This window comes from Misgurnus anguillicaudatus, chromosome 1, assembly GCF_027580225.2.
Source record: "Misgurnus anguillicaudatus chromosome 1, ASM2758022v2, whole genome shotgun sequence".
NCBI lineage: Eukaryota > Metazoa > Chordata > Actinopteri > Cypriniformes > Cobitidae > Misgurnus > Misgurnus anguillicaudatus.
In genome coordinates, this window is record NC_073337.2 from 11,374,039 (window position 1) to 11,390,302 (window position 16,264).

Below are 16,264 nucleotides of genomic sequence, written 5' to 3' on the forward strand. Positions count from 1 at the left end.
TATAGCACTTAAACATGGAAGAAGTCAGATTTTCCCATTTAAGACTCTTCAAAATAAGCGTTAATTTATATTTTAGCTTCAGAAACCCTGAGACTTGTATAAGAAGTGGAAACATTATCATCTACACTACAGTTTAGATCAGAGATTCTTAATCTGGGGGCCAGGTGGTTCCCAGTTTAAGACAATTTATAAAAAACTTTAATTTATCATAAATTCAGTGTAATTAAACCTCAGAAAAATATGGCTACTAACCAACCGCACTATGTTGTTTAATTTTACTCAAATCAAGAATGTTTTATATTTTACATTTTCTTTGGGGGGACACAAAGGGATGCACCCTACAGAAGGCCACACGCCGAAAAAGTTTGAGAACCATATGCTTATATACAATCTGTTTACTTTTTATCTTTAAACTGTAAACATAATAAAACTAAGAATATCAAGTTTACTACCATCATTTTAAAACAATTATTATGATTAAACTACCACTGCAGTGGCACAATGGTAAATTTATGGTTACAGTACAAATAACATAATTACTGTAGTGAAACCACAGCGAATATAGGACCCATAAAAATCATGTAAAGAGAAACAGCGCCACCATGTGTATTCTGTTGTCATTACACGAACAACAGTTATTGAACACGAGAAAGTGTTCTCGTCATCATATACACATCTTATATATCATGGGTCTCCCACGTTGTTCCCGAAGGGCAACCTGTCCTTCAGATTTCAGTTCCAACCCCAATCAAACACACCTAAACTTGCTACCTAAAAATTAGTCAGGTGTGTTGGAACTAAAATATGCAGGACATGTGCCCTGCAAGAAAAACGCTGGAGACCCATACAATATGTACACTCACCTAAAGGATTATTAGGAACACCATACTAATACTTTGTTCAATGTGTGTGTTCAAAAAATTATTTTTTTATTTAGATTTCATATTCACAGAAATGTCTCACAATCAACAGTGATGTTGCAGACTGGACATTTATCTGTTTAAATGTCTCATCACAGTGTGAACAACACTGACATAACACACTGCATTGTATGTCATACGACATGAATTTATGTATTAATTGACAAGTTTATTTCATTTTCAGTCTGAAGATAAACAACGATATAAAATCATGTTATTTCTCATATTTGCTGTCAGTTTTAAGTGCAGTTCAAATGCAGAAAGTGTGTTGTTTGATACACATTTACTATTGATTAAAACTGAGGAGCACAGTCACAGTAAAGTGATCTTAGAAAACACACAGATGAATTAACAGCCTGTTTAACTTGGCGAGATTCTGGAAATCTGTGTTATTTAATTCCATTTTTTTACTCATAATAAAAAAGCACCTTTGGGAGAATAAAAACATTGGTTTGTGTCATCTTATGATTTATAGGTTTGCATAGTACCGATCTCTGTTCTCAAAATCCCTGTTGGCAAACTTTGCGTCCTTCTTGCTGTGTGGGATGCGGCCAAAGGGGGCGTGGTCATTGAAACAGCTATCAAACACCTCATTGAGCACATGCTCCGCCTCCTCCCTGCTCACCTTCCGCACGGCGAGGATGGAGCGCAGCGCACGACTGCGAACACATTCCTGTAGGAAACAGAGGAGAATCTGTCAGATACCCAGCAGGACACAAACTCTGAGTATCTGTTATCCAAACCATCAGCACGCTGCAGCCGGACCAGAAACCATTTAGAAAAAAAACAGACAGAATCACACAAATACGAGATGTATACAATACATTTTATAAGAGAAAGACCAGAGACGCACAATAAACTCTCTCAGATCTTGTCTTGTTCTCATACACTTTTAAACTATTATTATTTGTATACGTATAAAGCTAATAATAGTGATTAAACATTAACTCTTTAAAAAGAAAACATAAACACTAATACTATTATGAGTTGTTATACTGTTATTATACTGTTATTCTAGGGCTACAAATCAATTAATCGCAACTAATCGTTTGCAGAATAAACGTTTTTGTTTACATCATTTGTGTGTGTGTATTGTGTATAATAATTATGTATATATAAAAACATACAGCCTTAATTCTACATGGCATTGATTCAACAAGGTGCTGAAAGCATTCTTTAGAAATGTTAATAGGATTTTAATAGGATAGCATCTTGGAGTTGATGGAGATTTGTGGGATGCACATCCAGGGCACGAAGCTCCCGTTCCACCACATCCCAAAGATGCTCTATTGGGTTGACTCATGACTCATTGTCATGTTCATTGTAGCATCTTTTTCCTATTTGTAGTGGAGATGAGTGGTACCCGGTGGGTTTTTCTGCTGTTGTAGTCCATCGGCCTCAAGGTTGTGCGTGTTGTGGCTTCACAAATGCTTTGCTGCATACCTCAGTTGTAACAAATGTTTTTTTCAGTCAAAGTTGCTCTTCTATCAGCTTGAATCAGTTGGCTCATTCTCCTCTGACCTCTAGCATCAACAAGGCATTTTCGCCCACAGAACTGCAGCATACTGGATGTTTTTCCCTTTTGACACCATTCTTTGTAAACCCTAGAAATGGTTGTGCGTGAAAATCACAGTAACTGAGCAGATTGTGAAATATTCAGACCGGCCTGTCTGGCACCAACAACCATGCCACGCTCAAAATTGCTTAAATCACCTGTCTTTCCCATTCTGACATTCAGTTTGGAGTTCAAGAGATTGTCTTGAGCAGGACCACACCCCTAAATGCATTGAAGCAACTGCCAAGTGATTGGTTAATTAGATAATTGCATTGAGAAATTAAACATGTGTTCCTAATAATCCTTTAGGTGAGTGTATATATGATGTAAACAAAAACTTTTATTTTACAAACGATTAGTCTCAATTAATTCTTTTGCAGTCCTAAACTGAACTAACCTGATGATGTTCCTTTAGGCCAAAGTTAAATCTGGAGATTTCATTCATAAATGAGCAGTCACCGCTCAGATTGGCTGCTCGAATCTGCAGAGAACACAAACATGGCAGACTGAAATAGATTTGACATGAATGAATGAAAAGTGATGAAGCATCACCTCTGAACAGGCCAAATGTCGGATGTTACTGAACCAATCGACTCGAGCCCTGCAGTGATCAAACGCGTGAATCAGTTCATGTGTGACGACTCGATTCATATGAGCCTGTTGATGAATGTTGTTCTGACACAAAACAATCTGTATGACAGAGACACCTGTTAGAAAACACATCTGATGTTTGTTTATGGGTAATGCTGCGTTTGATTCACCTGAGATGTGGCAGCATCAAAGCCTCCACTGACGGTCCCATCACAGTCCTCACAGGAGAAATGTCTGTCTTTATAAACTGTACTGAGAAGAAATCGCATTTAATCACCTTCAAACATCTCATGCACAACTTCATGTCAGGTGTGTGACATTTGCTCTTACCAGCCGGAACTTCTCATGGCTCCCAGCAAGAGTTTAGCATATGGATCTGATTGACAGACAGAGTTAAAGAAAAGTGTTTATATCATGCCAAGTAAATGTTGCGTTAAATTATAATATTGATTTCCTCTCACTACTTTTGAATATTGTTATATTTATACTGATCTACACCGTGCATTTAAACAGCAATCCTTATGTACAGTGCAGAGTACTTAAATCAGTCTTTTCTTCACTGTAAACCACGCGTCCGCAGAGTTGAATTGTTTATGTTGTCTTACTAGTGTCCAGTGTGATGTTGTCTTACTAGTGTCCAGTGTGATGTTGTCTTACTAGTGTCCAGTGTGAACTGCAGCATGATCTGACACTTGTGTTTAAAGGTGAACAGACTCTCTCCGATCGAGCCTTCTTTGTATTTGCTTTGTGTTCTGCCCGGAAATAAACTGTAGCCGTAATCCTCATCTTTCTGTTTCCGGTCATCGCTGTGATTTTCTTCTGGCACTTTATCTTCATCATTTGAGTGTTTATTTGTATTATTCTGCCCATTCTGAGCCATAGCTTTATAGCGCGCGCGCACACACACACTCAAAGTGTCTCTGCCCTCTATGGCTGTGACTCAAAGGTCACGCGAGCGCCTTTGAATCACGTGACTTGAAGAGCGGGCGAATCACGGTTGAGTTCACATTTAAAGCGACCGAGTCTCTGATTTCAAAATAAAAGCCCCCCCCCCACACACACAAACAAACAGAGAAAATAAGCAAAACTATCGCAAAGAAATAATTTTTTAAAAATATTTGATAATATTTAGAGCAAATATAATAAGCTAAAAGACAGTATATCCCATGTTATAATATTTATTTGTGCATATAAAAGTGTAATATTATTTTTATTCACAAGCGTATACAAAGGTACATTACTTATAAAAGTCATAAATGTACATATTTGTATTGTTGTTACAATCTCTGTTGACCGACCTGTACACGTGGGAAATACGTGCAATACAGACAATTGCGCATTATAAAAAACACAAATATTCTCTTTGCTTAACGTATATGATTTTAAGGCTATGACATTGCTGGAAAAAGAAATAGTGTCCAAATAATATTTCAAGTGTTTACAAAAATAATAAAAAGAGGTTTAACACAGTGCATTTAAATGTAAATTTAAGTAAAAAAAAATACTTAACTCGGAAAATAGATACATTTATTAGAAAATATTTGTCTTTTGGATTTTGTTAGCGTTAAGACATCCTAAACACAAAAAAGCACATACAAACGGCATATAAAAGTTTCCAGAATACATTCTTTACTTTAGACAGTTTAAAATTCTTATAGAAAAATAAATCAGTTTTTATTGATTTCTTATTTGTTGTATTTATTATGAGACCTAATATGTTTAAATCTGTAGTACAAAATAAGTACAAAATAAAATAATAAAATGTAATATTAATTAATAATATCAAATAGAGCTTAGTGTATCAAAAAACATCACAGAAACCAAACAAATTACAGTTAAACAATAAATGTGTGAGATATTTGCCAATGATTTCCGGTTTCTGAGGCGTGCGCGAATGCGTGTGTGACGTAAAGTCCGCAGGAGAGCGCAGTGTGCGTCATGCTATCATGGCGCTGAAGACAAACCGCGGATTAAAAACTCTCCATCCTTTCTGCAGGTAGGAAACACTGAAGCACACAGCTGATTGTTAAAGTTGATTGATGACTTTACGGTGATTAAATCGTTTTTTAGACTGTAGTTTTAAAATAATTAATAATCAAGAGTTTAAAATGTCACGTGTGTTAGGAGCGTGCTTGTAACTTTTATTATTATGTTGAGTTTTATTATCAGTAAATAAATATGAAGTCTAATAATTCATATGTAAATAGCTAACGTGTCTCAGTTCATTCAGCTGGAATAATGTTTGTGTGTTATTAAATAAATTAGTTTGTGGTGATATGAATCAATCAGTTTTAATGTACTATTGTCTCTAATAATTTCTTGATATGATCTACTGTTCGAGCTTTCTTCAGTTTAATCTTTTATTCGGGTAGTAATGTTAGTATGGTAGTTTCCCTAACAAAACGTTACCATGGTAACCATGGTTACCACCATAACGCCACTGATATTGTATTCGTGTTTGTATTACCTGTCACGAAGTCACAGTAAATAAATGTGGAGTTCACTTTAAACTGTGTATGATACTTGTATGAGAGTTTTTAAATGATTTTTACCATGTTTTGATGGTAGCTGTGGTTCCCATGGTCATCTTTAACCACTCAACCTCCACACTGTGTGATATGAACAGGTCAACGGCTCAGTGAAGTTATGATAAATGATGACGTCTGGAAACAAAGCCATGGATCTGCAGATCCAGATGAGACAGAACGCTGAAGATCTGCAGAGCTTCATAAAGGAGCTGGACAACTGGGAGGAAGAGATCAAGAAGAAAGATCAACAGCTTTGCACTGGAAACATCAATGAAACACAAGTAAAACCTTCAGCGTCGACTCAATGATCATTCACGCTGTGTAAACGCAATAAACCAATGCACGTTCTAGGTCCTTATTTTGTTGTGTGTGTTTTTATGTGCCAGAAAAATCTCCCACCGGTGAGGAACAAGGATTTTAAAAAGACAAAGCAGAGGGTGAAACGTCAGACTAAGAGAAACAACGGTGTGAAAGAGCGAAAGGAAACCGAACGAATAAAATCTTATGATTATCAAGCCTGGGACAGATTAAATGTGGTAAGGGAGTTCTCCATTCATTTCTGAACACAGTGATGTCATCACTGATGCCATCATTTACATAATTCAATTCCAGGATAAAGTTTTGGAGTCCATGGACGCAGAGGAGAGTCCGGTTCAGTCCAATGAGTCCGACTCCGAGGCAATTCAGGTGGACAGAGATCTGGCGCTCGCTGAAAAAGAGAAAGTAAGATTTCTACACCACCACCTGAACAGGTTTACATCCAAAAAGCCTAAAAAACATGAAAGTAGATCTTGTGTATGTGTATATTATTCATGTTGAAGTCTCCTTGTAGTCTTCTCAGTTAAAACTCATCTCTGAGCATCATAATAGCATATGTAAATATTTTCCCCATCACAGTAAATTTCTTTATGCTTGAAAACAGCTTAAATGTAACTCTACCCTTGACTCATTTAGTATTTTAAAAGTAAATTTTAAATCTTTTGCAAGGTTTATCTGGCAGTACGTTTTTTGATCCACATAACACATATTTAAAAGTAATCTGATACTGTCTCGTTTATACAGGCGCTACAGCTCCCCCTTGTGTTTTTTTAGAGCGATGTGCAATCATTGCGGTGATCTGAAATCATTGCGATTGAGGTCAAACAATCGCAATGAGATGATTATTCAATAATTGTGACAGCCCTAATGCATATTAGTCCCTGCCTCCACTCTTTCACACCAACTTGGATATACAGTTGAAAGAAAAAGTATGTGAACCCTTTGGGCTTACTTGGATTTCTTCATAAATTGGTTTCTGATGTTCATCTAAGTCACAACAATAGAGAAACACAGTCTGCTTAAACTAATACCACACAAACATTGTACGTTTTCGTGTTTTTGTTGAGCACAACATGTGAACATTCTTAGTGCAGGGTGGAAAAAGTATGTGAAACCCTAGGCTAATGACTTCTCCACGAGCTAATTGGAGCCAGGAGTCAGCCAACGTGGGGTCCAATCAATGTGATGAGATTGGATTTGTTGATTAAAGCTGCCCTGTCCAATAAAAAACACACACCAGTTTTGAGTTTGCTGTTCTGAAGAAGCAGAACCATGCCTCGCACAAAAGAGCTCTCAGAAGACCTACGATCAAGAATTGTTGACTTACATAAAGCTGGAAAGGGCTACAAAAGTATATCTAAAAGCCTTGATGTCCATGTGTCCACGGTAAGACAGATTGTCTACAAATGGAGAAAGTTCAGCACTGTTGCTACACTCCCTAGGCGTGGTCGTCCTGTAAAGATGACTGCAAGAGCACAGCGCAGAATGCTCAATGAGGTGAAGAAGAATCCTAGAGTGTCAGCTAAAGACTTACAGAAATCTCTGGCACATGCTAACATTTTTGTTGACAAATCTACAATAAGGAAAACATTAAACAAGAATGGACTTCATGGGAGACACCACAGAGGAAGCCACTGCTGTCCAAAAAAAACATTATAGCACGTTTGAAGTTTGCAAAAGAGCACCTGGATGTTCCACAGCACTACTGGCAAAACATTCTGTGGACAGATGAAACCAAAATTGAGTTGTTTGGAAAGAACACACAACGCTATGTGTGGAGAACAAAAGGCACAGCACACCAACATCAAAACCTCATCCCAACTGTGAAATGTGGTGGAGGGGCCATCATGGTTTGGGGATGCTTTGCTGCCTCAGGCCCTGGACGGATTATTGTCATCGATGGAAAAATGAATTCCAAAGTTAATCAAGACATTTTGCAGGAAAACTTAACACCATCTGTCCACCAACTGAAGCTTAACAGAGGATGACCAATGCAACAGGACAATGACCCAAAGCATAGAATGTAAATCAACAACAGAATGGCTTCAACAGAAGAAAATACGCCTTCTGGAGTGGCCCAGTCAGAGTCCTGACCTCAACCCGACTGAGATGCTGTGGCATGACCTCAAGAGAGCGATTCACACCAGACATCCCAAGAATATTGCTGAACTGAAACACTTTTGTAAAGAGGAATGGTCCAAAATTTCTCCTGACCGTTGTGCAGGTCTGATCTGCAACTATAGGAAACGTTTGGTTGAGGTTATTGCTGCCAAAGGAGGGTCAACCAGTTATTAAACCCAAAGGCTCACATACTTTTTCCACCCTGCACTATGAATGTTTACATGTTGTGTGCAATAAAAACATGAAAACGTATAATGTTTGTGCGGTATTAGTTTAAGCAGACTGTGTTTCTCTACTGCTGTGACCCAGATGAAGATCAGAACACATTCCACGACCAATCCATGAAGAAATCCAAGCAAGCCCAAAGGGTCCACATACTTTTTCTTTCAGCTGTATGTACATACATAGATGCTACATTCAGCAGTTTCAGACACATAACTGTTAATTCGGTAACAACATAAATAAACGGCTTTCGTGGAACAAGCGTAACATAAACAATGTCTATAAATAACAATAAAAACCTGATTTTCACCAAAGTGGGACTTTAAGGAATGATAAAGTATGTCAGTTTATATTTCAGTATGCAGTGACAGTGATCTATGGATTTATCTGTGACCCTAGATTTTAAGAGATCGGCCCATCTGATGTCACCTAACATAGTTTAACCTGACCTCAAACAGTTTAAGAAATGCGTCTCTGTCTAATGATGTTTCAGGGAAATGAATTGTTCAAATCTGGTCAGTATGACGCAGCCGTTGAGTGTTACACCAGAGGAATGAATGCAGACCCCTACAACCCTGTGCTGCCTACAAACAGAGCCGCCTCCTTCATCAGACTAAAGAAGTAAAGTCTGATTCATTCATCTGATTCTGTGTTCGTTTACGTGTCTGGATCAATTACATGTCCCTTGTGTGCTGCAGGTTCGCTGTGGCCGAGTCCGACTGTAATTTGGCAATCGCTCTGGACAGTAAATATACGAAAGCTTACGCCAGGAGAGGAGCCGCACGCACCGCTCTGAGAAACCATCAGGGGGCGCTGGACGGTGAGTTCACTTAGTCTCATTTTTACCTCCTCGTCCTACCCAGTCTCATGTAGATGCGTATAAATAGCACGAAGTGTAAAAATCGTGCAAAGAATTGGGGTTTGGGTTAGGATGTCATTTTTATATAACAAAAAGTTGTTCTAACCCTAAACCCAAGCGAAAATGGTAAAAGATAGCAAACCAATAAATAAAACAACAAAAAAAGATCCGCAGTTTAAGTGAATGGGAAGGACTGCTGTATCATATGCATATCATATCATGTATTGCACGATTTTTACACGTTGTGCCACCTATACGCAACTCCGTAAGACTGGGTTCCCTCATCGTACCAAACCTGCATATCTGTGTTTCTCAGTATCTTCAGCTCTTTTGTTTTTCATTCTCAGATTATGAGATGGTTCTTAAACTGGATCCTGGAAACTTTGAGGCTGAAAATGAAATCAAGAAACTGCAGCAGCAGCAAATGGCTGCGACTGCAGAGCAGGCGCCAGAGGAGAATCAGACAGCTGTGACTGCAGCACAGACGCCAGAAAATAGTCAAACACCTGTGACTGCAGACGCCAGAAAATAGTCAGACAGCTGCGACTGCAACGCAGACCGTCGATCCAGTCAAACTCCAGCAGCTGCAGGAGGAACAGAGGAAACAGGAAGCTGTCATGTATAAAGATCGAGTGAGATGCGCCTCCTTCATGTGTCAATCATAATCATCAGAGTCTGATCTCCTGTAATAATGTAATGTTCACACTATTTGCTTGCTTGCGTGTGTGTGTTAGGGCAATGCATACTTCAAAGAAGGGAAGTATGAAGCCGCTGTGGAGTGCTACAGTAAAGGAATAGAAGCAGATGACACAAACGCTCTTCTGCCTGCAAACAGAGCCATGGCGTACCTGAAACTACAGAGGTGACACCAATGATTAAATCTCACCTGATCATAAACACATACCGTTCATAATGCTTTATACACGAGTCACGACTACATACCAGTTGTTGTGTTGCACACTACCTACTGTTTTGTTGCATGCTTGTTTATTTAGTGTACACTAGCTAGCGTGTTTCTCCTGTGCCCAGGTTCAATGAGGCTGAGCAGGACTGCAGTGCAGCCGTTTCTCTGGATGTCACATACTCGAAAGCGTTCGCAAGACGAGCGACGGCCAGAGTCTCTCTGGGAAAAATCAAAGACGCCATAGAAGGTTAAAAAGAACATAATCCACACAGAGATCTGCGTCACACATCATCACACGTCGACTCATAACTCTCTTATTCACAGATTTTGAGCAGGTGCTGAAGCTGGAGCCAGGAAACAAACAAGCCTTAAATGAGATTGAGAAACTCAAAGCGGTAAATGTCTCAAGAATAGATTTGATTTCTGTTTTCTTCTGTGTGTGTTTATATCTGTGTGCTGTGTTGTTGATCAGGAATTGAGAGCAAGCGACTGTCTGGTTACAGAGGAGAAGAGAATCATACAGCCTATCAATAAACCTGAACATCTCAGATCAACTGTGAGTCTTGACAGACAGATTTTAAGTAAATGATTATAAGATAATAAACTCAATTGAATAGAAAAATTTAATTTAATTGTTACAGAAACCACTGCGGAGGATTGACATACAGGAGGTAGGAGAGATGTTATCGTCTGTTAATTCCTGTATATCTAAACCTTCTCCTGTCCTCTCCTCACCTCATCACAAGATCCAGAAGATAGAGGAGATCTCCGACACCGCACACCTCTCCATGTGAGAACGTCACTTCATACTCGATTAGTTCATGTAGAGCATTTTGTCAGCAGCACAGACAGTCATGTGCAACCGTGGGTTCACATCAGTCGCGTTTGAGGCGTCTACCGCGTCTAGTTTGCCGCTTGAACATTTTGAGTTTACTCGATTCATTTGCGCGTGAAATTCTAGTCGTCGAGACATTCACGCGGAAATTCGCGTTATGGGAGGGGCTTCTGCGACTCCGCTTGCATCCTGTAATCACGTCACTACTAAAGCAAGCTCGTGATTGTTTAACGCAGCGTATTTTTCAACTTGGGCATTTGCCGCAGCAACGCTCAATTCGCGCGAACTAGCGTCTGCCGCGCTAAATGCCTCATTCGCGCCGCGTGTCAACGCGTCTTTACATTGACTTAACATTAAAATCACTCAGGTTGACGCCTTTACTGTGGATGGTGTGAACGCAGCATAAATGTTAATGATCTGGTGTCTGTGAGAGTTCTGCCCCGTGAGGTGTTTGGTGTCTATTTTCATGTTTCAGAGAATCTGATGGGAATGTTTCTGGATCTCAAAAGGAGAGAAAGGAACTTCGTGTAGATCAAGTGTGCGTCTCATCTGGAGAATCAGAATGGATTCCTCCTCCACCCAGCAACAGTTTTCAGCTGGAGGCCGACCTGAGGAAGATCAGCAGTTCCCCACAATCCACCTACAGATATTTAAAGGTACAGTCGCACTATCAGATGGTCCACATCCTTAAGATCTGCACATTGCATTCAATGAAATAAACATCCGCTTTACTCTTTCAGCAAATCAGTCCAGATGTTTATCCAAAGATCTTCCAGAACTCTCTGGAGCCTGATACTCTCAATCACATCCTCAAGATCTTTCACACATTTTACATTCAGTAAGTAAAAGACACAAATGATGAAAGTGAAAGATTATAAGCGATCATGAATTGATGAATCTGGTAATTTCAACATGAAGAAGCTTCGGTTCTGCTGGACATCCTGAGAAATCTGGCCAGCGTGAAAAGATTTGACATGGCCATCATGTTCATGTCATCTGCTGAGAAGAAAGGTAGACAAACACACACACACACACACACACACACACACACACAGAGTTGAGTGTTGTGTTAATGTGTGTCAATGTCTTTCAGTGATACAGGATCTGTTCGACTGGATTCATCGCTCTGGTCTGGAAGAGGATTCTGTTGGAGACCTACGGCAGAAATACGGTCTTTGACCTCTGCTTACAGAAACTATGGACGTTTATATGATCTAAATCACCTGTTTAAACTGACAGTGTTTGAGCTCCGGTCATCATCACACAGAACATCATCTCTCCTGTGAAAATGATCAATTCATTATTCTGTTTGTTTGTTATAAATGCTTGTCTGTGATTAGTTGACCATTAAATGCATCTAAATTCCTCAAAATGAATGTTTGATGTCTTTGATATTTCTCAGAAGTCATAACTAAGACATTATATTTATAACTCAGGCAGAATTTAGGATGAAGTCAACCTAAAGTGTTTGTCTTGAAAGTCTGTGTGTGTTATAGTATCTGACAGCTGTTATAAACAAGTAACTGATGTTTTACCTTTATAGATGATGGTTGAGACATCTTACACAATCTGATCCTGATCTTCTGAGTATTTTATTGGTATATGCATGAAAATAACCCACATTATAAATGTGATCTGCTTCTTCTCTGAAACACATAAATATAGGATTGTGTATAGCTGTTATATGTCATTCCCATTACAGAAGTAAAATGACTTGAAAGGTCCCGTTTTTGCTGCTTTTTCGAAGCTTTGATGTTTAAGGTGCACAGTAAAATGGGTGTTCATGTTTCGTGTGTAAAAAAACGCAGTATTTTTCACACAATTTATGCATCTCTATACAGCTGTTTTCACTGTCCAAAGAGATATAATAAGAGACATTATTTCAGAGGAGCAGAAGAGAAAATGCTTAAGAAATGACAAAAGTGAACGCACTTTAACCTGCAAGATAAATGTACAGATAAACACAACTGAACATCTGTAAAAGAGTGCATTTATCCTAAATAAACCAAACACAACCAAACTCTCAAAACATTACTTTTTATATAGAAAATCTTTTCAGTGATATGTGTTTACTCTCATAGAGAACCTGATCATGTCAATAACACACGTGCAAAGGTTTTCTTGACAGGGTTTAAGTCCAGTCCCAGACTAAAATAAATGTTTGAGTTGTCTTCCCTGAAAACATCTTGCACTGACACATCTTAACATACACCAGTGCCATTGTTTTATCTCAAAATGCACACCAGTATTGTTTTTTGGTATGTTTGTAAAAATGACTTAATTGTCCAAATTTAACTAAAGCCTAGTCTTGGAATAATGTAAGCCCTGTCTGGGAAACTGACCCAAAGTTTCTTCAGTATAGACGGTTTCATCGGACGCACGTCTGGATCCGAACTTTACTTCCGGTTTCGTTTTTTAATGGTCTGACTAGTTGCTAAATCTCTTGAACAAATGCCTCGTCGAAAATAACAAATGTTTTTGTTTCCTAGGTAATCTATGTGTTGTTGTTTTTTGCTTGTTATATAAATAAACTACGTTTAAAGTACTTTGTTGTTATAGCGGAGTTTACAGGAAGTTACGTGCGGACCGCGACAGCCGCTTGTTTATGTTGTTACTGCTGAAACCGTCTATAGCTGACGCTCACCTGATTAAGGCTGGGCACACACACAAATAATTATATTCAATCCAATTTTATTCATATAGCGCTTTTCACAATTGGTAATTGTTTCGAAGCAGCTTTACATTAATAGAAGCAGGGGGGAAAACACAGAAAAATCAACAGACAACACAAAATACAGCGGCTATGAATAAACTTTACAAGCGAGCGTATTAATAATTTAACGTATAGAAGAGGGTGCTAAGTTCAGCCCATGTCGGCTGACTCCCCGTGGTTGAAAAAAACCCTAGGAGAAAAACATCCCGACTTTTTTAGTCTTGCCACATCTAATATGGCGGCGCCGCTGACCTATCACAGCAGCTGACCAAAGCGACCAATGCGCGGTCTAGGAATTTCTTTAATGTCTATGGTTAACCACTGCGGGTGTCCGTCTGCGTCCTGTCACCACACTGTTTTTTGCCAACTAAAATATGGTCACTTTAATTTTATAACGTTTTTATTCTGAAATAAGACCACATCGCTGACGTATGCGGCCAACAAATGCTTCCGGGGTTTTATCTTCCCAGGATGCAGTGCGCGCAGTGACATAACTTCAGAAGCGGAAGAGCGATATTAGCATTCGGCTAAAAACACAGTCTGTGCAACTGAAATACTGATAAAATTCTTCTCAGCCTGATCTATAATCGATTAAAGTTTAATGATCGACGATCAAAACACATGCAATGGATGATAGTAAGGTGAGTTATAAACACTACACAAATCAGCGATAATATTTTACACGACCAGATTCTTTAACAAAATTTCAATTTTGGTGTTTACTAACACAGAAAGAGTCGACATTATACAGCAATACTATTTTGTGCACATCTACCATGCGGTCAATTATCACGGAACGTACGATGATCATGACAGCATCAACAAAACAGAATCATAAATATGAGTTAAACACGCATGACGTCGAGAGGCGTTTGTGCTGATGTTGTTGGGCATATGTTTTAATGGACGCTTTTTTGTCGTTGGTAAGATGGTTGGTGGTAAAGTAAAGAAACCAGGTAAACGCGGACGCAAACCTGCTAAGATCGACCTGAAGGCCAAACTCGAGAGAAGCAGACAGAGCGCGCGTGAGTGTCGCGCCAGAAAGAAACTGCGCTACCAGTATCTGGAGGAACTGGTTTCCAGTAAAGAGAGAGCCATATGTGCCCTGAGAGAGGAACTCGAGATGGTAAACGTTCACGTAAAGCTCCAGAGATGAGTGTCAGCACTTCATTGAGTTTCTTCATTGAGTTTCATGTGCTGTTGTCTTTCCAGTATAAGCAGTGGTGTTTGGCGATGGATCAGGGCAAAATCCCATCTGAAATCAAAGCTCTTTTAACCGGAGATGATCAGAAACCACCACAGAGCTCCGGCACCAAAACGCCCAAGAATGCCAAGTTCAGCTCCAGCCAGAACAAGACAACACAATAAGTACACACAACACACACACACAACACGAGATGCTGAGGTGTCAGAAGATCTCAGAAGATCCGTTCTGTTCTAGAGAACCATAAACAGTGTTGAGTCTGTATGTTTGTTTAAAGCATCATCTTTTGTGTTTATTCATGTTAAATTAGAGTGACCATACGTGCCATTCCTTCCGGACGCATCCTGACCAGAATTTCGGGTGCGTCTTCCGGAAGTCGTTTTTGTCCAAATACGTCATTGAGGATGATTATTATTATTATTATTACAGAAAAGTAACCGTTACATGTTAAGGTAAGAGTGAAACTATTATTGTATGTCTTGTGTTTTTAACTGAATGGCGTATGCGGTCAACAGATGCGACTTCCGGAGGACCCACCGAGGTCCTGGCCAGGACGCGTCCGGGAAGAATGGCACGTATGGTCACCCTATGTTAAATAAGCTCTTCTTCATGACCTACTGATAAAATGCATAAGATCTGATAGTCCAGAGATCTGGAGTTCATTCTCATTCATCTAACATTAGATTTATGTCAAAATGTTTGTTTAGATGTTGATTTTGAAACCTTTCTGGTACCAAATTTAATGAAGGTTTCAACATTCACAAATTCAAATCAGACAGGGAGATGTATGACAGAATCTCTTTTAGTGATTGGGATTATAGGTGACACAACATAAGACATTATAACACATTTGTGTTGTCAAAATCTCTTGATTGGCTTTTTGCACTTTAAAAAAATAAATCAACGCATAGCACTTCTTTTTGGCTCTTAGGGTTATGTTTCGCTAACCCCAAAAAATGGAGGCAGTTTTTCAAGAGGAATGATTGTTTGTTGGTTAAACTTTAATTTATTTCACTAACTGAACCTTAAATGCACTTTCTTTGAAATCTCTTATACTCGTAGTTTAAGATCTGTATATTGTCTTGTAAACCAATATAGAGAGATAAGTTTCTTTACTCATCTAGAAAACCTTAGTTGAATGTTATTGAATCAGTGTTGATGCTTTAGTTTTAAGTCTAACTTTCATTGTTTCAAATGTGTTCACTTTTAAAACTTTATTAACCCTGAATTCATGTAGACGTTTTTTTTTCGCTAGCACAATCTTTAGTCTTTGGCATAGTTTAGAGTATATTTTTATACGACATGCATGAAATGTAGACTTTGATTTGTTGCAGAACATTATTAATGAGATCGAGCGTTATTAACGTTGTCCTGTAAACACTGTTGCTCTGCAGTTTTTTTGTGATTTTGTATATCTGTGTATAATATAAACATGCTGCACCTGTAGCTGTGCGTCTCTTTTTGTTTTTTTAAACTGATATTAAACAAAACTAA

The 16,264-nt window shown here is 38.8% G+C and overlaps 3 protein-coding genes across 6 annotated transcripts; 2 read left to right on the forward strand and 1 right to left on the reverse strand.

The window, feature by feature from the left end:
- Positions 1-914: 914 nt before the first annotated feature.
- Positions 915-4,027, reverse strand: atp23 (ATP23 metallopeptidase and ATP synthase assembly factor homolog). 4 transcript variants are annotated; one of them, XM_055191293.2, is made up of 6 exons: positions 3,724-4,027; positions 3,397-3,442; positions 3,237-3,318; positions 3,028-3,165; positions 2,873-2,956; positions 915-1,593 (listed from the first exon to the last, which is right to left on the reverse strand). In XM_055191293.2, the coding sequence occupies exons 1-6, from the start codon at positions 3,944-3,946 to the stop codon at positions 1,390-1,392; spliced, it is 777 nt and encodes a 258-aa protein (XP_055047268.2). In that variant the 5' UTR covers positions 3,947-4,027; the 3' UTR covers positions 915-1,389. The 4 variants fall into 4 exon arrangements, with proteins under 4 accessions (XP_055047268.2, XP_055047271.1, XP_055047272.1 ...); XM_055191296.2 differs by having other exon boundaries at positions 3,698-3,831; XM_055191297.2 differs by having other exon boundaries at positions 3,237-3,313; positions 3,724-3,816.
- Positions 4,028-4,919: 892 nt separating this feature from the next.
- On the forward strand, positions 4,920-12,225 carry rpap3 (RNA polymerase II associated protein 3). Its single transcript, XM_073866347.1, has 17 exons — positions 4,920-5,062; positions 5,693-5,875; positions 5,981-6,130; positions 6,207-6,317; positions 8,749-8,876; positions 8,954-9,075; positions 9,462-9,594; positions 9,629-9,746; positions 9,849-9,976; positions 10,144-10,265; positions 10,343-10,413; positions 10,491-10,574; positions 10,660-10,808; positions 11,329-11,509; positions 11,594-11,687; positions 11,760-11,864; positions 11,947-12,225. The coding sequence occupies exons 2-17, from the start codon at positions 5,720-5,722 to the stop codon at positions 12,030-12,032; spliced, it is 1,938 nt and encodes a 645-aa protein (XP_073722448.1). The 5' UTR covers positions 4,920-5,062; positions 5,693-5,719; the 3' UTR covers positions 12,033-12,225.
- Positions 12,226-14,033: 1,808 nt separating this feature from the next.
- On the forward strand, positions 14,034-16,216 carry crebl2 (cAMP responsive element binding protein-like 2). Its single transcript, XM_055189881.2, has 3 exons — positions 14,034-14,207; positions 14,495-14,692; positions 14,779-16,216. Exons 1-3 carry the CDS (start codon positions 14,193-14,195, stop codon positions 14,932-14,934), a joined length of 369 nt encoding a protein of 122 aa, XP_055045856.2. The 5' UTR covers positions 14,034-14,192; the 3' UTR covers positions 14,935-16,216.
- The last annotated feature ends 48 nt before the right edge of the window (positions 16,217-16,264 follow it).

Coding starts and splice junctions, on each gene's coding strand:
- crebl2 (XM_055189881.2), top strand. Junction 14,693..14,778: donor TGAGAGAGGAACTCGAGATG/GTAAACGTTCAC, acceptor TTGTCTTTCCAG/TATAAGCAGTGGTGTTTGGC.
- atp23 (XM_055191293.2), bottom strand. CDS start 3,946: ATGGCTCAGAATGGGCAGAATAATACAAATAAACACTCAAATGATGAA. Junction 3,166..3,236: donor TTGATGCTGCCACATCTCAG/GTGAATCAAACG, acceptor TCTGTCATACAG/ATTGTTTTGTGTCAGAACAA. Junction 2,957..3,027: donor GACATTTGGCCTGTTCAGAG/GTGATGCTTCAT, acceptor TGTTCTCTGCAG/ATTCGAGCAGCCAATCTGAG.
- rpap3 (XM_073866347.1), top strand. CDS start 5,720: ATGATGACGTCTGGAAACAAAGCCATGGATCTGCAGATCCAGATGAGA. Junction 9,977..10,143: donor GCGTACCTGAAACTACAGAG/GTGACACCAATG, acceptor TCCTGTGCCCAG/GTTCAATGAGGCTGAGCAGG. Junction 10,575..10,659: donor CTGAACATCTCAGATCAACT/GTGAGTCTTGAC, acceptor TAATTGTTACAG/AAACCACTGCGGAGGATTGA.